At 42.6% G+C, this 22,401-nt stretch overlaps 1 protein-coding gene across 3 annotated transcripts in view; it reads right to left on the reverse strand.

Annotated features, from left to right (window-relative positions):
• The window catches only part of LOC140582909 (uncharacterized), a 42,513-nt gene extending 23,583 nt beyond the window's left edge, over positions 1 to 18,930 (reverse strand). The window contains exons 1-5 of one of the 3 annotated variants that reach the window (XR_011985714.1): positions 18,846 to 18,930; positions 4,072 to 4,173; positions 1,464 to 1,628; positions 982 to 1,124; positions 708 to 805 (exon numbers count right to left, since the gene is read on the reverse strand). Coding sequence is in view for 2 of the 3 variants with exons in the window: in XM_072707389.1 (XP_072563490.1) it covers positions 708 to 805; positions 982 to 1,124; positions 1,464 to 1,628; positions 4,072 to 4,173; positions 4,798 to 5,041 (752 nt within the window). In the remaining variant the exon portion in view is untranslated. Of the gene's footprint in view, positions 1 to 707; positions 806 to 981; positions 1,125 to 1,463; positions 1,629 to 4,071; positions 4,174 to 4,797; positions 6,067 to 18,845 lie in introns of those variants that run through there. The other 2 variants (XM_072707389.1, XM_072707390.1) reach the window with 2 other exon arrangements.
• Between the last annotated feature and the right edge of the window lie 3,471 nt (positions 18,931 to 22,401).

The raw sequence follows: 22,401 nt of genomic DNA on the forward strand, positions 1-22,401 counted from the left end.
TTGCCTTAATTTCAGTAAATCCTATAGTTTTTTTTCAGTGTGGTATTATAACAGTAACATACTGTAAAGTAGAATGAACTGTAAAATTAACAACCCTGCTGCCAGTATTTTACTGGAAATTTACATGACATTTTTTTATAGTAGGCCTATTTAATTAATAAAAAACTAATTTGAATTTCCAAGTTCTGTCATCTCTTTATTCCTTAATTTTCCTGATGTTTACATTTTTTGCCGTGGTATCGTTTTAGTATCAAAATATTTTAGGCAGGTATCATATCAAAGTCATGATTTTGGTATTGTAACAACACTATAGTTGAGAGCATTCATAATGCATAATAAAAATGGCTATAATGTGTTATGCCTTTCTAGAAATATTTATAGCCATGTTTACAATTCATTATGAAGGTTTTTTAATGCATTTATATGCCTGCTTTAAGTAAAGTGTTACTAAGAAGAGAAACCCATTTATCATAAATTAGGTTCCATTCGTAAAGGATTGCCCCAGAATATAAGAACATAAGAAATTTACAAACGAGAGGAGGCCATTTGGAAAACATAATAGAATGTACAGCATCATAATTATACATCAACCTGGCTAACAATTAATGTAAAGGCAAACACAAAAACAAATAAAATCAAATTTCTTTTTTAAATTTTGTGCAGATCATGTAAAAGTTGGTGTCCTTCTGTAATAGTCTCTCTCTTACCTTGTGGTCAGTGGTGTCCCATCCACCCATTTCCAGGTCCCTTCATGTTCTTTGTCTGTCAGACCGATCCAGGCTCTCTGATCTTTACTGAAAATCAGCTAAAATGTAGTAAAAAGATTATGAATGTCTGTGTATGATTAACATCATCATTAAGAATTCCCTTTACTTTCCATATTCTCTTTCTGTCCTTTCATGTCTTTCATAATCATTGCGGGCGAAGCTGTATGAAATTCTTCTAGCAATATTATAATCTGACATGTTTTTACTTTCTGACCTCTTCCTTTAAGCTGTTTATAATCAATAGATCTGCTCCCTTGTGTCTACAGTCCTCCTGACTGTCAATCCAAGTCTTCCGTTCATCAGACACGTAATAACATTTGAAATTAAAACTAATCCAGCCAGTGGGACATCTGGGTCCTGCAGGGAAAAACAGATTAACCTTAAGGATAGTGTGATCCAGGATAAGGTGTCATTTTACAATACAAATACTGTACAACACATTCAGAACTGGTGGCAGGTACAGTTGTCCCCAGTGCCTCTTTTCAGCATGAGATCAAAAACAGTGCATGTGAGTGAAGAGCCAGATACAGGGAGAGATAAATGAAAATGGCTCATATGCTTGTGTCTCAGCTGCTTGTAAACACTGCAGCCAAAGTGAGGCCGCACTGGAGACAGCTGGCTGCTGAATGTTTTGTTACACCTCAGGTTACATTTTTATTATTAGTTATTGAGGTCATCAACTTTTAATTTACTCACTTTGTGCTACACTGGCTAGCTGGTCTCTCTCTGTTTTCACGATGCTGTAATTGGTCTGTAGCTGATTGTAGTTCGTCTTCAGTGAGCTGTAATTTCCCTGTAGCTGGTCTCTCTTTGCTGCTAACATGCTGAACGTCTCTTCAAAATCATTAAAAGCTCCTTTATCTGAAGCAGATAACCAAACAAAAGTCACTAAATGACTCACATTTATGATATGTATTTAAAACAGACCATAATAGGAAATAGGGCTGCATGATATTGATGATCTGAAATATGTGCACTTAATATTCTGTTATCTATAAAACAAAAAAAGATTAAATTGACCTGAAATAAACTACAGCCAAAGACAATTTGTTGTTATCTGGCAGTAGACACTATCTATCTATCTATTTTATTTGGGAGTTTTAAAACAAATTATACAGACTATAATTGCACTTGTAATTTGTTTGACATACTTTCAACAATATCAATATTTACATACAGTGGGAAAATAAGTATTGAACGCGTCAACATTTTTCTCAGTAAATATATTTCTAAAGGATCTATTGATATGAAATTTACACCAGATGTCGGTAACAACCCAAGTAATCCACACATATATACAAAGAAATCAAAACAAATAAGTACATAGATTAAGTTATGTGAAATAAAGTGAAATGACACAGGGAATAAGTATTGAACACATGAATAACAGGAGGTGCAAAAAGGCACAGAAAGCCAAGAAACCAGCTGAAATTTGTCAGTATTTAGAAAGAAATCCTGCCCCCTATCAGTGCAAATTAATATCAGCTGGTTTAGTCCTAATTGATGGCTTATAAAAATGTTTCTCATTACCAAGGTGTCACACAAGAAGCATTTCATGATGCACAAAAGCAAAGAGCTCAGTCAAGATCTTCGCAACCTGATTGCTGCAAAACATACCGATGGCATCGGTCACAGACGTATTTCTAAACTTCTGAATGTTCCAGTGAGCACCGTTGGGGCCATAATCCGGAAGTGGAAAGAACATCAATTCACCATTAACCGGCCACGACCAGGTGCTCCTCGCAAGATTTCTGACAGAGGAGTCAAAAGAATAATCAGAAGAGCCAAGGACCACTCGCGGAGAGCTTCAGAAAGACCTGGAATTAGCAGGTGCAGTTGTTTCAAAGAAAACAATAAGTAATGCACTCAACCGCCATGATCTCTATGCACGCTCACCGTGCAAGACTCCACTGCTGAAGAAAAAGCATATTGAAGCTTGTTTAAAGTTTGCCGCACAACATCTGGACGAACCAATGAAATGCTGGGAGAATATAGTCCGGTCAGATGAGACAAAATTAAACTCTTTGTATGTTATAGCACACACCATGTTTGGAGGAGAAATGTCACTGCACATCACCCCAAAAACACATCCCAACAGTGAAGTTTTGGGGTGGGAACATCATGGTGTGGGGCTGTTTTTCAGCATATGGTACTAGTAGACTTCATATAATTGAAGGAAGGATGAATGGAGAAATGTAGCGAGACATTCAGGGTCCCGAAGATGAAACAAGGGTGGACATTTCAGCAAGGCAATGATCCAAAACACACAGCCAAGGAAGCTCTCAATCGGTTTCAGAGAAAGAAAATAAAGCTGCTAGAACAGCCCAGTCAATCACAAGACTTGAATCCAGTTGAAAATCTATGGAAAGAACTAAAGATCAGAGTTCATAGGAGAGGCCCTATAAACATCAAGATTTGAAGACAGTTTGTGTGGAAGAATAGGCCAAAATCACACCTGAGCAATGCATGCGACTAGTTTCTCTATACAGGAGGCGTCTTAAAGCTGCCATTACCAACAAAGGCCTTTCTACTAAGTACTAAATAAATTTCAGTAAGCGTGTTCAATACTTATTCCCTGTGTCATTTCAATTTATTTCACATAACTTAATCTATGTACTTATTTGTTTTGATTTCTTTGTATGTGTGGATTACTTGGGTTGTTACCGACATCTGGTGTAAATTTCATGTCAATAGATCCTTTACAAATATATTTACTGAGAAAAATGTTGACGCGTTCAATACTTATTTTCCATAAATTTTTACATAATAAATTCCATAAAGTTTTACATAAGATTTCAGAGATATACGAATTAGTGCCAACAAATGCGATGTGTACAAAGCTTTAGATTATGAGCGTAAAAATTTGTCCGGACGCTGGCATTTCAGTCATTACTATATGGACACATTCAATAAACATAAAGATACAACTGAATTTATTGATTATTGTGCATGTGCACATACAGTATCATGATTATATTATGATGTGATATCGTGAAGCCCTAGTACGAAATTGCATTTTTCCACAATACATTCAGAGCAAAATGAGAACATGCACTGATCATATGTCCTAAATTACAAACAACAGAACCAGAGCAAACACAAAGAGTTATGAGGGCCTCCTTCAAGAGAAAAAAACAATCATATACACAAGGACACAGGATGTACCTGTAACACATTATAGAGTATAACTAATTCTGGATCATAATAGGATCTCAGAGACATGGCACCATGATGTACACACTAAACATCACTTAAATCAGACAGCTAGTGGATACGAATACTAAAGTGTAACTAACATACTCACAGTAAACAAAAAGCACTGTGATGAGCAACAAGAGGAGCAAACACAGAATCCCAAGACACACTGTGGCCAGTCTGTAGCATCGTGTCCCTGCAGGCTCAGATCCTGGGTGGGACACAAACAGCTCTATCACTGGGGATCATGGGAGAATAGGGGGCTCAGCAGACACAGTACACATAGTTATTTACTGCACAGACTCCTTTGTTAATTAAATGTATTGAACAGTGTGGACTCAAAAGCAGACAAACAAAACTAGGGTTACTCCTACTCGTATCTTCACCGTTCCCAGCACCAGATCACATGCCTTGATAGTTCACTGATCATGCATACAGTCATTTGTCACCACACCCCCCCCCCCCCCCCAGTTCCGGGGTAGCTTCTAAAATAGACTATAAATGAGGAAGTGGGGGTCAAGAAATGTATTCAGTGTGGTACAGTTTCTGTAAAATAACTAAAATGATCGGATCTGAATACTACCGTTATACGTTAATAATACTCACAACATTATAATAGTATGTTATTATAATGTACCATAACCCAGCCTGGAAGATGGATGGATGCATGCATTCAGTAATATTCAGCAAGAATGGCAATTTCACAACAATTTCTAAAATATTTTAAATATCCTGCAAAAACAAAAAAACCCATTACTTTCAGTATACCTCCAGCTTACCCTTGATAATGCAGCTGAGGGTAATGTACAGAGATTCTCTGTGTCTGTGTACATACCTGAATGTTGAGACCTGCTTAATGTCTGTTCAATGGGAATGGAGGTGCCTTTCGGGGCTTCGTTAGCCTTAATGGTGTCTGCATTGGCATAAATATCCTCATCCATTTTATTAGCATAGATATTGTCATCCACGTTTGTATTGATGCAGGTATCATAAGACATCTTCATGTTTGACCTCCAGTATTGATCACCAGTATCCCTCTGTGCTGGACTGTGTTTTCTATGTGCAGTAACCATCTCCATGTCACTGCAGTCCGCTGCTGTGTACTCTGTTGTGATCTAATTCTCTGTAAACTCTGCAGTATATGTTCTACTGCTCTGTGGTCCACGTGATATTTAAAGCACGTGTGAAATGAGTTCTGAATTTGACAAGCCAGAGAGAAAGGGTGGAGTTAAATTTTTAGCTAGCAGAAGAAGAGCACAGATAACCATAACTACATTTATTTTTGCTTAAAAGCAGCAGGATTTAGCATGTTCTTATACTCCTCTTTTATTATAAGGTGCTATCTCTCCAGTGTTGTTTTCACTACCAATTTCCCATATAAGTTTTTGTCTCTGTATTACAGTTTTTTCCAATCATTTTCACACTTGTCTCAATACCATGTCCACTTTTTCACAACACTTCACACAGTGGGCTGTACCAATACACACCTGAACACATCACTTAACCTTTGGTGCAAAATGCCCTACAACCACCAAAACGTTTCACAATTCACCCAAAAGCGACTCATGCTGCCATAACCATGACAAATGCTGTCACCCAACAACACTGCTGTGGCACTCAATGTTCAATGGGCTAAAAAACACTAATGTAGGATCACACATGCACATATCACAGGGCCTAAATTCCAGGTGGCCTGAGACAAGGCCGAGCCTGGTACGAGAGGCACCAAAGGGGGGTTACACACACAAACACACACACAGATAACAAGGGAGCCCAGCACTCCAACTTTTATTGCCCTTGACTTGGCACACAACCCCCCTCCACATACACTCTGCCTTACATCTCACTCACCCAACAGACGAACACTTTCATTTAAGTTTGGCTTTTGTATACCCTGTATATTGATTTACTCACGACTACTAGTCTCAATATACAGATAGGTTATGTTTGTATGTGTCCTTAGACAATCTTAGTGTTTTGGGTGCCACCCTTATAACCATGTTCACGGAGTATCACCTATTTTACCCCTTTGTACTTGAACACATATAAATTTAAATAAATAGATAGGTATAGCTACCATTGTATATATGTTCTCATGGTATACCAGAAGAATCTGGAAAATTAGTGTAACCAATGTGTCCTAACTTTTAGAGAAAAGTTTCTTTGTTTCTACCATGCTATGTTAAAAGAACTGAATTAAGGTGTATCTTATCCATTCTGGAGAAGATGAATTGGCATAAGCCACACCAAACAAAATATGTTGTTTCCAGATGTGCAAGTTATATTGATATTACCACAAACTAACGGCCACGCCTATCTATGGATAAGATGTGCTGTTTGTAATATGAATATTTTATGTAATAGCTGCACAAAGTGTAACATCTGTTGAGGTGCAACCCAAAGCACCTGTATCCTATACTGATAAAATAGATAAAATAATTAATTGTTTAATGAATTAATACAGATGGTATGAGGTATGTACCTGTGAAGCTGGTATGGCATGTTTGGTGTCAAACTGATTGTTAATCACCCCTGGTTCCAAATCTGGTCAGTGATTACCATAAAAGTGGATGTATCAAAAGTTATAACAGCTTAATGAAAATCATCAGTAAAGGGAGAATCAGTCAAGTCATAAATCCCAAAAGGACTGATACAGACCCCCTTCCGAAAGCCCGCCAAATGGATGGCCAACCATTGGGCCAGGAGTCGAATTCCTGGTCATTCCTATTCATGAACTTTAGACCATAAAAATCTAGCACCTCAGAACAAAGGGGCCTCCGGTGAAGGCCCAGCTGAACAGAGAACAGCACCCAAGACAAAGCTTCACCAGGAGAGAGAATCCAAAGGGGCTCCACTCCACTGCTCCAAATGCCGCGCCTTCCTGAGTGCCATCAGCTCAGCAGCTCTGCCATCAACTGCCAAGACCCCCCCCCCCACTCTTCAACCAAGTAAACCAACTTCCTTTCATTCTAACAACTTAAGCTGTTCTGTTAACCTGCTATAAGACTTTAGGGTTTCCACAAACTGTGCTTGCTTTGCAGAACAGTATTTCCTATTTAAGGTTACTCATTTAAATTCGGTCATTGCATTTTCATAATTACATCGTTTGTTTTATTCCATTATTTCGTGTTTGTTGTTTGTGTTAGGTGTAATGTCTGTCTTATGTTAGTTGTAGTGTTAGTTAGGAATAAATGCATGTCTTTTACACAACTTCAGCCTCCGTCATTTTTTTTTTTTTTTTTTTTTTTTTTTTTTTTTTTTTTTTTTTATTGCCCACCACCACCCCCCCTCTTCGGAGGACAACTTTATTTTACATTACATTCAAGAGTAAAGATTGTGGCCGCTCCGAACTCACCAGTACCGTGGAAAAGGAGAAAAACAGGGGGGGTACAAAAACAACAGCGTAACAATAACAGACATCAATCACCATGGGGAGAGGGGGAGAGAGAAAAGAAAAAAAAAAAAAAAAAGGTATACAGAAATAATAACACTAATAATGTAGGCGGGATGGAAAAAAGATGAAGTATAGGGGAATACAGAATACAAACAACCATAAGAAACATAACACTCATCAAACAACAAGAATTATAACAACATCAGTGATACTAATAATAATTAATACAAATCGGTATTATATATATGTAGCATACACACACGTAATCGTACCGTTATATATGTATATTTCAATTCCTAAATCTATAACATACCCTAAAAAGTAATAATAATAATGATATTGATCGCTCAACCAGTCTTGTATGCATGTGCAAGTGTAGGTGTGACCTGATTTGTCATTGGATGTGCTGGCATTTAATGCCGTCAGGGGAGGCGGCAGCACCCCCCCCCCCCCCAGGCCCAAGGCGAAGGCAGGAGAACCAGGCAACCGAAGCCACCCTACTGCCCCCCCGGCACAAGGGCCCACAGCCACGCATCCCAGAGACAACCACCCGCCCAACCCGAGAGGGAGCCCGCGAGGGACTAAGGGGGCGCCAACCCCCGCACAGGGAGGCCCGCAGAGGGAGGACGGGCGGCGAGCCCCCCAGCCCCACCCGCAACCACCCCACCGGGGCAGGCGGGTCCAGGGCCGAAGGGCCCCACCCACCGGGACCACCCCCCCCACCCCCCGGCGGACGGCCCCCCACACACCGGGGGAGCCCCAGCCCCCCCAGCCCGTCCCCCGGGAGGACGGGCCGCCGCCCACCGCAGCGACCCGGCACGCCTCCCCCCCAACACTGCAGGATGATCCAAGGGGGGCCCATACAAAGAGCCCCCCCCCACCCAGGAGCGGACCCGCGGCGACCGGGGAGCGGCAGACACCCCGCCCAGCCCAGACCGAACCCCCCAATCCGCCTAGCAGGGCCCAGAGCGTCCCAAGATTCCCCGGACCGCCCGCCAGGGCCCCACCACGGCGCAGCAGAGCCAAGCACCACCCGGCCCGCGGCCCAAGAGAGGAGGCCGCCCGTACCCGCCAGGGCCACCCGAACCCCCCCATGATGGGTCTTCCCCCCGGCGGGCCACCCCACCAGCACAGGGCCAGAGACAGAGAGTTAGGGGGGGCCCCTCAGCCCCCATCCCCTCCCTGACCCATGTTGGTGTGAAGTGTGCATGTACATGTGTGAGAGAGTTGTGTGTTTATGTCTACTATGCATTAAAATTAGTGGGTGCAGTTCGGGTATGAGGGCCCCACCACTGGCAGATGGCAGAGTCCCCCATCCCCCTCCCCGCACCCCCAAGGCCCTAATGTAATATGGACTGCGTATATGACTAAGGTGCAAAAAGTGGGCGAGCAGTTGAGGCATGGGCACCCCACCGCTGGCAGACGGCAGAGCCCCACCTGCCTCAACCCACCTCCTCAGCCCTAGTGTCATGTGGTGTCTAACATGTAAGTAAAAATTGAGGGGCAGTGTCTCGGCGCACCTCCCCACCGCCCCTCAAGGCCCTAGTGTTGTGTGAAATGTGGTGTTGGACCCAGGGGAGCAATAAGGGCGTGCCAGGAGTGGGCCCCCCCCGGCACCGGGGCCAGATCCCCGACTGGCCCCGATTAGTCCCCATCCCTGACCCCGCACAGCCGGCAGGGACGGCCAACCGAGGTGTTCAGGGGCGGCACAGGCAGCCCAGCAGCAGGGAACGCCCCCCCCCCCCCAGGCGCAGACCGGGAGAGACCCACCCCACCACGCCCGATGAGACCCCAGCTAGCGGCCAAGGACGGGACAACCCCAGACCCCCCCGGCAAACGGGGAGCCGGACCAGCCAGGCGGGGTGACCCCCACCCCCCGGCCACCCCAGGCCCCCCCCCAGGCGAGGCAGAGGCTCCCCCCACCGCCCCCCCCAAACCACCCCACAGCGCCCGAGGGCCCCGCGCCGGAATCGCCAACGGCAGACAACGACCCGTCCCCACCAGGCAACGGGCCCGGGCAGACCAGGCCCCCCAGCATGCGGGCGACCACCCGCCCGGGAGCCGGAGCAGCGGCCCCAGCAGATAGAGCCCACGCCCCCAAACCCACGCACCCCAGCGCAGCGGCCCAGGCGGAACCCAGAGGCCCCACCCCCCGATCCCCCCCCAGCGCGCCACCCACCCCGCGGGGGCAGAACCCCCCCACCCCCCGCACCGCCCCCACCAGGCCAGGCCAGCGGCCACCCAGAGACACTGACCACGCGCCCTCAGCCAAGAGAAACACCAGAGGACCCCAACAACCCAGCCCCCCCACCCCCAGCCCCCAACCCGGGACGGTGACGGCAAGGCCCCACCACCCCTGACGACATTACGTTAAAAAATTCATTATTGGAGTCCAACTGTCTTCAAAATCGATCAATTGATTTTTCTTACAGGCAGACATCCTCTCCATGGAAACATGATCCCAGAGTAGATTTTTGAACAGATTTATGTTTAAATTCTCTTTTGACTTCCAGTTCAGAAGGATTGTTTTCTTAGCAATGGTTAGTACTGTGAGAAGCATGCAAGATTTATTCATGTCCATATTAGTGTCAGTGAGGTCCCCAAGCAGGCAGAGTGAGGGGGAGGGTGGGATGGGATGCCCTAGGTGTGTCGATAAGTCTTCACAAATCCTTTGCCAGAATTCGTTGACCGGTGTGCAATACCAGAAAGCATGCAGGTAATTATCTGGTGCATCCGTCTTACAAGTTAGGCATATGTCAGTATCTCTGATACCCATCTGGAACATCCTCTGCCCTGTGTAGTGTGTTCTGTGTAAAATTTTGTATTGTAAAAGCTGCAGGTTGGAGTTCCGATTCATTCGAAAGGTATTCAAGCAAATTTGCCTCCAGAAGTTAGTGTCTTGATTGATAAGTAAATCCCTTTCCCATTTGTGGGTAGGGAGTGAGAGAGTTGTATCAGATTCTGCTAGATGCACGTAAATCCTAGACAGTAGTTTTTTAGTTGGAGTTATTAAGAAGTTTGCTATTTTAGGTGAAAGCTCCAGATCTAATTGCTTACGGCACCATCTATTGTGTATTATTGATTTAAGTTGAAGATATTCTAAGTATTTGTTTTTCTCAATGTTATAAGTTTCTGTAATTTTGTCAAATGATATCATGCAATTGTCTTGGATTATATGTTCGAGGCGCTTGATTCCTTTATTATGCCAAGCCAGGAAGTTTATCACTTTTTTATTTAACAGGATGTCAGGGTTGTTCCAGATGGGTGTCAGTTTGCATGGGACCACTGAAGTTTGGTTTATTCTAAGAAATTCCCACCAGGCTGTCAGCGATGTGCTGATGTTGATGCTCTTAAAACAGCAATGTCGTTTAAGTATATGACTGATAAATGGCAGGTCCTCGACTCGAATATCATTACAGAAAGTTTGCTCAATATCCAACCAGTTAAGGTCTAAGTTATTTTGCGTAGTCCATTTTAGGACATATATCAATCTATTGGCAAGAAAGTAGTTGTAGAAATTGGGAAGCTCCAAACCCCCACAGTTTTTGGATTTCTGTAAAGTTTTTAAACTTATTCGTGGTGGTTTGGATTTCCATAGATATTTTGAAACTAAGGAGTCCAATGATTTAAACCAAGTCCGCGGAGGTTGACTCGGAACCATTGAGAACATGTAGTTAATTTTTGGTAGGATCATCCTTTTGATTGTAGCTACTCTTCCCAGAAGTGATGTGGGTAGATTGTTCCACCGTGCAAGGTCATCTTCTATCTTTTTAAGCAGCGGACTATAATTTAATCGCGTCAGATCTGACAGCTTGGCAGAAATGTTAATACCCAGATATCTAATGTTCCCAGATTGAAGTGGGATAGTTGGATTGGACTGGAAGTCACAAGATATTGGAAGAGTAGTCGACTTGTTCCAATTAATAGAGTAATCTGATATGGAGGAGAATTTATCTATAATTCTTATCGTCTCCCTGAGGGAACCCTGTGTATTTTGAAGAAAAAGTAATACATCATCTGCATAAAGACTAATTTTATGGGTTATACTTGCTGTTTGAATACCTTTGATATTATTATTATTCCGAATTGCTGCTGCCAATGGTTCAATAAATATAGAAAATAGTGATGGAGAAAGTGGACAACCTTGCCTAGTGCCCCTTCTGAGAGTGAAGCTTGGGGAGATTTGATCATTCGTTTTTACACAGGCTTTAGGTGAACTGTATAAAATTTTAATCCAGGTTACGAAGTTCTCACGAAATCCAAATTTTAGTAAGGTTGCCATTAGAAATTTCCAGTTGACCCTGTCAAAAGCCTTTTCTGCGTCCAATGACATGATTATGGCTTCCTTATTTTGAATGTTGCAGTAGTCTATTACGCCAATTAGTCTCCTCATGTTGTTAGTGGACTGTCTGCCTTTAATGAAACCCGTTTGATCTGGATGTATTATATAAGGTGTCACTTTTTCAATTCTACTAGCCAGTGCCTTGCTGATGATTTTAAGGTCCGCATTTATAAGTGATATTGGTCGGTAGCTAGAGGGGAGAGCAGGATCTTTGTCAGGTTTGAGGAGCAGGTTAATGTCTGCACAATTCATATTTGGAGGGATGCTGCCAGTTTCTTTAATTTCTATAACCATTCTATGGAAGAGTGGTGCTAGCAGAGGCCAAAATGTTTTGTAGAATTCTGCTGGAAATCCATCTGGACCTGGGGCTTTCCCGTTAGGCATACATTGTAGTGCATCATGAAGTTCCACTATTGAGAGAGGTAACTCTAATGCCGTTATTTGTTCATTATTTAATATTGGTAGGTCGATGTTATTTAAGAACTCTTCTATTTCAGAATTGGTTGGATTAATATCAGGTGAGTATAATTTTTTATAGAAGTCCCTAAATATCCTATTTATCTCTCCTAGGCTATGAGTTGCCTTCCCATTGGGGTCTGTAACTGAAGAGATTGCTGCCTTCTCCTTATTCTGTTTTAGTTGGTTTGCTAAAAATTTACTTGATTTATTACTATGTTCAAAATTGTCCAAGCGTAATCTCTGTATGTAAAACTGAGTTTTTTTGTCTCTTAATTCTTGCAATTTAATTTTATTTTTTCTCAGGTCATTGAGAAGTTGTTTTTCTTGGGAGGCAACATGTGCTGATTCCAAAGTTTTAATTTTCTGTTCTAGTTCAGTTTCGAGTGCTTTTTCTTTCTTCTTTTTATGTACTGAATATGAAATTATTCTGCCTCGTATTACAGCCTTTGCTGTCTCCCAGAGAATGCACGCAGAGATACCTGGCAGGTCATTTGTTTCAATAAATGTTGTCCAATCTTTTTTAATAACTTCTAGAAACTCTGAGTCCGTTAGTAATGATGTATTCAGTCTCCACCGTTTAAAAGGTGGTGCACTAACTTTTACAGTGACCGTCATAGTGACAGGTGCGTGGTCACTGATTGTTATAGGGTGAATTTGTGTGTCAGATATATCTTTCATAACTGTATTGCTCGTAAGAAAAAAGTCTATCCGGGAGTAAGAATGATGGACTGGTGAGAAAAACGTGTATTCTCTGAGCGTGGTGTGAAAAGTACGCCAGACATCGCATAGGCCGAAATCATTCATATATTGTTTTACTGTTTCAGATGATTGGCAAGTACGGTAACTAGCTGCTGTACTACGTCTGTCAGATTCTGGGTTAAGTACTAAGTTGAAGTCCCCTCCCAGTATAAGTTCTGTGTCTGAGTGCGATGATATTTCAGCAAAAAGGTGGTGGAAGAAGGAGGAGTCATCACTATTTGGACCGTATATATTGGCAATACATATCTCTTTGTTATATGCTGAAATTTTAATAATTATGAATCTACCTTCTGGGTCTGCGATAGTGTCTTTACAGTTGAAACATATTCTTTTGTTGATTAAAATTGCTACACCTCTCTGTTTTGAATTATAACTAGCTAAGTATACGTGTGGAAATTCTGGTGAATTTAATGTACACTGTCCTGTTTTGGCTAAGTGAGTTTCCTGCAGTAGGACAATGTCTGCCTGTAATGTTGTTAGATATTCTAAGATTTTATGTCTCTTAGCAATTGAGCCAATACCACGCACGTTCCAAGTGACAAAGCGTAGTGAATTCATGCTGTCCTAACTTAGACCCCCTGAGTGCAATCTAATGTTAAAATGGATGGATGTGTGTGTATGTGAAAGACTCTGTGTGAATGAGTCTGAATATGTCAGGATTAGTGTGTGTGCAAATATCAATGTGTGAATGCCTACATGTGTGTTATTAAGGTGAGGAGATCTGTCTGAGCTTGAGTGGGCATGTGTATATGTGAGTGTATGAATGCATACATGTGTGATGTTAAGATGAGGGGGTGCGTGTATGTTTGAGTGGGCATCTATGCATGCGAGTGTGTGACTACCTACGTGTCGGTGTGGGTGTATAGTATCTGGTAGACTGCTTCCAGATAAAACATTTTTGAGCGTCAATATCGATATGCAACAATTAACATAACAACCAAATTGACAATGATGGCCATAACAATAACAACAACAACAACAACTGCGACTGTAGTGAGACATTAAACAAGGGGGTTGAGGAACAGTAAGGGATATAAAGTGAACCAGCCTTAATAGTCTTTAGACAAAGCCGTCTAGTGTGCGGCGTGCGCTAAAAACCTGTATTAACTGCCAAACTTTAAAGTCAGTTTGTTAAATGCGTGTTACCTTAGTCGGAAGTGGTTTCAGTAGAGCCAAGCAGTGGTGTTCTGGTCGCGAAATAGTTGTCCATTAACATACAGTCTGTCTACCGCGATGACAGCTCGGGCTCCCTCCGCAATGAATTTTTTCCTGAGCTGGAACAGGATTCTGCGACGATCCAGGATTTCTTTGGGAAATTGGTCGTTGACGCTGAAGTCCGTTCCTCTGAGCTCCCTGCCTCGGCTTTTCACCAGTTCCTTTTGCTTGAAATGTTCAAACTTGGCCACGATAGGTCTTGGACGCTGAGCTTCTTTCCTCACCCCTCCTATGCGGTGGACCCGATGAAACGTGATGTTGTTGACGGTGTCCCGAGGAAGTTTAAGTTCTTGTTGCATGAAGTTTCTGATGGTAGCTTCTGCGTCTTCCTCTGCGCGCTCCGGAATTCCGGCGAACACTAAATTGTCCCGCATACTTCTTGCTTGAATATCAAGCAGGGACTCTTTCATGCGCTTATGTTCTGTGGAGAGTTTCGCCATACCTTCCGTGAGGGATGTTACGGAGTCTCTGAGAATCTTGTTTTCAGATGCTAGCGATTCCACCTGTTGTTGACTGTACTCCAGAGATTCCCGTAATGCTTGAAATTCCTTGTGTAGGATTTCTACAAGTGCCAGTCGGGCGTCAAAACTGGAAAGTTTGTTGTTAATGGACTCTAGGATATCTCCGTATTCCTTATCAGGCGATGAAGGGCTACTTGAGGGGCTGTTTGAGGTACAGTCCGAGCGTGTTCTCTTCGTGGACGGAGTCGCTTGGTTCTTCTTCATGATGAGTCGTTCGTAACACTCGTCCACGTAATCCTGTAAATCTTCCAAGCTTTCTTCGTCCAGGATGTAAATGAGTGAACTTATTTATCCGATAAAGTACTATAAATACTATTATTAATATTTTGGCTTGGTTAAGTTGGCTATCGAAGTAAGTTTTGTTTTGTTTTTTTTTTAGTAGGACGCTGCCATGTTGGATTACGCACAGCTCTCGCGAGATCTCACAGCATTACTGTCTCCTCAGGTAGACGGAACTCTGTCTCTACATCTCCTCCGTCATTGAGTACTCACACTAAGTTCCTGCCTCTGTACGATCTTGCTACACGCTCTGAACCTCAAACTCGCCTGAAACATCGCAAGACTCTCTCTCATCAGCCGTGAGGGGAGCTTCGCTACCAATCGTTTACATTACCTGGTGATGCAGCTCGCTGGACGAGCCTTCTAACCCAGGTTACTAAGCGATACTGGTAATTAGTGAATCCCATTTAAGTCTCACATTAACAGACTCACAGGGATACTGCAATTGAGTTTGGAGGAGCCGACCATTCGGCATAACGATTGGTTAATAATCAGCATTAAATAATAATTAATTAAACTTTAATTAATTTCAAACATATTGGTGGAGATATTAAAATTACCTGAGCTAATAATTCCTACACTAACAACTTTCAGCATTGCAAATTGCATATATAAAGTGTGGCTGTATCCTCCAGTTTGGCACGAATTACTGTCATGTTGCATTGTAAAAATAAAATAAACAAGAACTACTTTTATGTGTAAAAATTGTAATACCAACCAATTCTGAAATGCTGCAATATATTTCATTAGAAATCATGTAGGTGTTGCCGTTTCTTTTTTGCAGTATGTAAATATTTCATGCCTAGCAGACGGAGAAAGTTTGTTACAGTCGAGTATAGTAAATCTACAGTAAAACTATACTGAGTGTTTTACTGTAATAGAAACCAAGAAGCCATGTTTTACTGTACTGATAAATAAATGAATCACAAATGCAACAGTGTAATTCAGTGGACTTAATTTTTTTTTGTCCACACAGTGCAATATCTACTGTATTACCCCTCCCCCCCAAAAAAAAATAATAATACGATCAATTACACCAACAAATAATACAAGTCCTGTGTATCAATGGCTCAGAATGTAAAACTGTAGGACTGGTCTAATCCATTCTGTCCTCAGCATTTGGCTAAAGATTTTAGTTCAGTATAGAATAATTGTGCTATGCATGTCATTTTAGTGTGTTAGCAAAGCCACATCATCCAAGACAACACCATATTCCACAACATTCAACGTGTCAGTCTGTCCACATTGGCTTGCATTCTCAAGCGAAACCAAATCAGCCTGAAACAATTGTATAACGTGCCTTTTCAGAGAAACTCTCAAAGAAACAAACAGCTCAGACGAGCATATGTGGATGTAAGTACAATATTGACTGCAGCCCATTACATGCAACATTGTTTCCCAGTGTACTGGATAACACCATATTGACTGATTTTTGTTCTTTGTTTTCAGGGAGTACTGGAAATGGATGCTCATGCAATCCCACATGAGTTCATCTTCATAGATGAGGCTGGTTTCAACCTAGCAAAGACCAGAAGAAGGGGAAGAAACGTCACTGGCCACAGAGCCATTATATATGTTCCTGGCCAACGTGGTGGGAACATCACAATGTGCGCTGCCATCTCCAATATGCATGGTGTCCTCCACCGTCATGCCAACCTTGGACCATACAACACAGGCCATATTCTAACATTTCTGGACAGACTCCATAACATTCTCATTCCACCAGAGCGTATGAATGATGCAGACCATGCAAGAACCCGGTATGTTATAGTATGGGACAACGTGAGCTTCCATCATGCAGCCCTAGTCCAAAATTGGTTTGCTGACCACCCACTGTTTCTCGTGCAATACCTCCCACCATTTTCACCATTTCTGAACCCCATAGAAGAGTTCTTTTTGGCATGGCAGTGGAAGGTATACGACCGGCAGCCTTATGTGCGCATGCCTCTTGTGCAGGCTATGGAAGAGGCATGTGATGAAATTGATGTGGGTGCGATTCAGGGATGGATAAGACACTCAAGGCACTTCTTCCCTTGATAATTTCCTGGGCTTTCCTCAGCTTTTGCAGAAAGTAGAGACTCTGCTGGGCTTTCCTGGTTATGGAGCAGGTGTTGAGAGAACAGGAGAGGTTCTCCACCAGGTGAACACCAAGGAATTTGGTGCTATTGATGACCTCCACGAATTAATATATTGATGACAAAACACAAGGCCATAGTGCATAGTAATGAATATTTATTTCACTCTATAATCAGACATCAGTGAAAACACCCAAACAGATGCACTTTGCACTGAAAATGAGAACAGAATATATTCTATAAAAATCAAATATAATTGTACATGCATAATGTACATACTATGTAAACATAACAAAAAAATTGTGGAGACAAAAAAAGAAAAACAAAACCCAAGCATAATCTCTTCAACTTGCTGGATCTGACCACACCACCTCATCTACATCACAGGCTATGGTCTCTGCTGGCTGAAACAAGAAATCTTCTTGCATGGTGAATCCATCCTTGCACAGACTCAACATCAATTTGGTCACAAGCTTCCTCCATGGCTTGAATGAGTGGTATTCTGAGCGGAATTCTGGTTCAGAGCTGGTGAACCTTCCACCGCCATGCTGAGAAAAACTCCTCAATGGGATTCAGGAAGGGAACGTATGGTGGGAGGTATTGCACTGGTGGATGCTGGTTTCTGTATCTGGTTTCACTAACTGTGTGTTAATTTTAATTTTTGTGTGTAAGCAATCGTAAAAAACTGGAAGAATCAAAGTGAGGACAGCAATTTGCATTTTACACAACTGCTACAAAAAAAAGATAGGTGAAGAAAAAAATGTGGTCAGCATCCCTATCTTTCAGTCTTTGCAAATGGTCACAGTGAGTAGCAGACAACCACAAAATAGTGAAGGAATACTAGATGAGGAAATATTTCAACATCGTGGGGTTGCTGTATGCTTATCTTTTAGTAATTTTAGAATAGCTTGATATGCATCTGTTACTGTTACTAATTATTTATGTTGGATTACAGGTTTTCTGAATTGCTAAAGCACATTTCCTAACATCTCCTCTCCTTTTCTCAAAACACTAAGCACAAACCCTAAAATTCAAGCTACACTCACAAAACATTTAACCCTTGCAAAATCAAACTATCTTCTCAAAACTAAATTATCTTTTCTCAAAAGCAAACACTGCTTTCAGATCACGCATCAAGTAAGTGCATAAACACTACTGAGCAGTCATTACACACTATAGCAAAAAACTGAAAACACTACCAGTCAAAACTGTTGCTGGTATATAGAGAAACTAAATAAATAAACCACTGGTTTCCGGCAACCCGGGGTCTGTCTCCAAGTTGCCTTCTGTTCATTACAACTTCATCCACATCACAAGCAATGTTCTCCCTTACTACACAACGGGGGACAAATCCTCTGCTGACATCTATCCATACCTTGACATCGAAACTCGACTCACCTATGGCAGTCGCACTCTCATTCTAGTTCACTGCTTCTACTCGTGTTTAGAAACGTGTTGGAACAGTTTTGATTCATCGTGTTTAAATGATGACTACTGTGTCTTGGGTGTGCTCAACTTTTGCGACCTGTGTTTTCTATTTCACATCAAAGTTCACCACGGCGCAAACTGTGTTTTGGTAAATGAGAATGTGTTTAGTTTTGCAAAAAGAGTACATTGGATCTGCAATTCATGTCTAACTAGGTGAGCACTGTTTAATGTTCCATCAAAGGAGTGACGGGTTCAATAGATAAGTTTTGGAAATTAACAGTTTTGTTCCAAGAATGGGGTTTAGTGTTTTAGTAATTCAGAAAAACACAGTAATACAGACCATCAACTGAATTCACAAACAATCACCAACTACACACTAATAGTATAAATGAGAAATGGTTTTTCCCCTACCAATCAAGAGTCAGGAGCCGCTTGTGTAGATCTTCAGATTCAGCCTTTATTGCCACAGTGAGGTTACAGCCAAGGCTGGACACCCTGCAGGAGTGTGTCCAATACTGTTTTACACTCATTTTTATACATTTTCTTATCGTGTAACAATATCTCGTCACTTAAGCATCATCATTCCTTCAATCAATCACAATCGTTTTTTTGCCCTTAATCCACGCCCCTAGTTGATAAGTTTGTCCAACATTTATTTTACTGTTTGGTCCCTCAACCGAACATAATTATTGCGCGATCATCTGTACTTGGTTTTTTGAAAATGCTCAGCCAATCCCTTTCAGTAGCAAACCTTGGCAGCTTCTGCTTGTTGCACATTGTCTGGCTAGAGGGTTAATAATATATTTGTCCTTTAACATAGTGATAAGCTGCAGCACTAATAAAGTACATATTCATATATCAAAGGCTAACAAAATAACTAACAGATACAGAAACTTGTAAGCCAACACAAGGTGCTAATTCATATTGGTTTTTTCTCACATTGTGCACAGCAGTAATTGGTCTGCATTCTCTAAAGCAGGGCTGCCCAATCCTGCTCCTGGAGAGCTACCAGCCTGCAGAGCTTAGGTACTGTACAGCCCTAATTTAACCCACCTGATACAGATAATCAGGCCCTCAGTATGAGAACCAGCTTAACTTCAACATAGCTGACTCTAATACTGAGGTGATACTGAAGTGCCTGCTAAAACACACTGTGAAGGTATCCTCAAATTCTCAAAAATTCAAACACAACATCGTAACATCTCACTCACCTGTGCAAATCCCAGATTTACAGCCCAAAAGCAAATAGTCAACTCAAAATCATTCACTATGTCACTTAAAGCACATATTTCACTCAGATGTTTCACAATCTGCTGAAATGGTGCAACCAATATCTGATATGATGCTATCAACAGAAATACAGTGTTTAAATCTGGGAATAGTGTGGTCATTTTTGGGACTGAATTAAAGCACATGATCATCTACCTTAATGTTCATGACATATTGTTTTAGCAATTGGGAAACACTGTAATAGTTTCAGAGACAAGTGCTTTAAGTACACAATACCATTGCCATTAATGAAAGACATTTTTGAGAACTGTTGTACAGTTGCAGTAGAAACAACATAAATAGGGTAGATTTCACACCAAACTTAGTCACATGTAAATATGTGAAAAGGCATCATTTTTAGTGGCCTTGCAAGTGTGAAAATTATTTACAGGGTTGTTACTTCCGCCAAAGTGACCTAAGAATGACAATGTTTGTAGAGAGAGATGCAATTTGGGTGCTGCACACAGTTAGAAAAGATAAAGGCATTTAAAAAGCTAGTTAATTTTACATGTGGAAAGTAAATTTGACATTAGTAGGCCCTGGGGGGGAGGCATGTTGGGTCTGTTATGTCTTAGGCCTCAGGCAAGAAGAGATTGTTTTGAATGCTGTGTGTCCTCGCCTCATGATAGCTGACTGCCGTTGGTTCCATAGTCCCTGAAGAGAGATCAGACCTGGGAGAGACGAACAGCAGAGTGAGGGACTTTCCCAAGGTCTTGTGCCCTCACCTATCACATAATAGGTCACTTGGATCCTGTCTAGAGACAAATTACTCGGAGCGTACCCTTTCCCTATCACAGGTGGATTCCTGTCTGGGAGAGGAGAACAGGCTGAGCCTTGGTGTCCCCGTCGCCAGACAGGAATCCACTTGTGCCGGGAAAGGTTATGCTCTGAGTAATTTGTCTCTGGGCGGGATCGGAGTGAAGATACATCGAGTTGATTTTGCTCAGCGCTGTCACATACAAGTGTAAACATTGAATGGAATATCCCTGTGGACTAATACAGCACAAAGGTGTTTGGGGAATCATGTGTTGGATCTGAGATATACAGACTGGGTTGAGCTGATTAATCTTGCTTTCAAAACACCCAATGTTTAGAGTTACACTTGATTCTTTTATGATTCTTCATCACCCAGTAACAAGGTGCCTTGTTGTTTAGTGGCCACCCAGCAGCTGCGTGCTCTGTACAGACGGCAGCTACCTTGGCCGCAGGGAGAGGGCAGAAGGGGAGTGTGTAGGATATCAGAGCCAGAGCAGATATTCCATAGGTCCTGTGTTGAACACCATTTGTTAAAGGGTAAATAATGGGGAGCACGTCAAGCAAACACTCACCCCCTCCCGAAAAAGACTCAGAGATCGAGGGGGAGATGAGGAGGTGTAATAAAGGGGGACCGGGAAAGCCATCCCCAGGGCAGATAATAGAACAGGTGACAGGTCTGAGACTAAAAAAGCCTTGTGAAAATTGGAATCGTCAGACTGGGGGTAGATGGCCAAAGGAGGGCACTCTAAACATACTGGAGCTTGAATGTTGTGAGACAGTACTGGAAAGGAGGGGAAATGGTTGTTATGGTAAGGGAGTGTACAAATCAGAATATTATTATCGGTGAAAGTTTGTGGCCTTGATGAGAGCTAGGAGAGGGTGGCAGACTAGAGTGGAGCAGCTGAGAGATAAGGAAAGCCACGTGATGGTTAGCAGAGAGGAAAGGGGGGCCGATCCAACTGCTGCTGTTTCTCCACCTGAAGCTGATGCTGAGAGAAGGAAAAATCCTAATTCAGATCTCTTGTATCCGCCCCACCCCACCCTCTTGACTATGTCCCGCCTCCTCCAGGAAACGTTGAGCCCTCCGCCCCTGCTGATGAAGAAGAGGAGGCAGTGGGTCTGATGCCACAGCCTTCTGTAAAGCAGGAAGAGTTTTCCCATGATGAGGAGGATGACCAATAGGAGGATGATGCTAAAGAAGTACCCAAAGGCTGAGATAGTAAAGCCCGCTCACGCCGCCTGCAGCTTAAAGGGCAGAAAAAGGGAAAATATCAGTTTCCTCTGGTGAAGGTCCTGAATCCTTGACCTGGAGGAGACCCTGTCATTGTGGTGCAACGCAACTGGGAGCCTGGTGAAATCAGGGAGGTGGCTGAATCTCTGCCCAAGCCATGGAAGTGTGGGGGAGCTCAGTTCCACACAGCTGTGAAAGACATGGATGGAGTGTATCAACCCAGCGCTTCGAAACTAAAGAAGAAGTTGGGGCCTGCATGGGCTGCTCTGGGCGTGTCGTGGGACACCGGGATCCAGAGATCAGACAATGCTAGGTGAGCCCAACAGATGAACTCCCTGGAAATTGCTTTTAAGGCTCGTTTTCCCACAGAGGTGGACTGGTCTTGCCTGTATGCAGCTCATCAAAGTGATAAAGATGTTGCAGAGCCTGGTATAACAGCACTCGAGCGCAGGAATAGAACAGCAGGGGGAAATGATGGCTACCCTCTACATGGAAGGAATGCGGCCCAAGATCCGAGAGTCCCTGAAGCAAGTTAACCCCAACTAGAGGGGAAAGGACATGACCAGTCTTAGAGTCTTAGAGCTTTCACCCAGAGCAGAATCTGAAGGAAACAGAGAAAAGGAAAAGAATGTATGAAGAAAAGAAAGGAAGAAGGGAGGAGGAACATGCAGCAGTGGCTAAGTTTGCTATAGGGAAACCCCAAGGCAGAGG

Source organism: Paramormyrops kingsleyae, chromosome 25, assembly GCF_048594095.1.
Source record: "Paramormyrops kingsleyae isolate MSU_618 chromosome 25, PKINGS_0.4, whole genome shotgun sequence".
Classification (NCBI taxonomy): domain Eukaryota; kingdom Metazoa; phylum Chordata; class Actinopteri; order Osteoglossiformes; family Mormyridae; genus Paramormyrops; species Paramormyrops kingsleyae.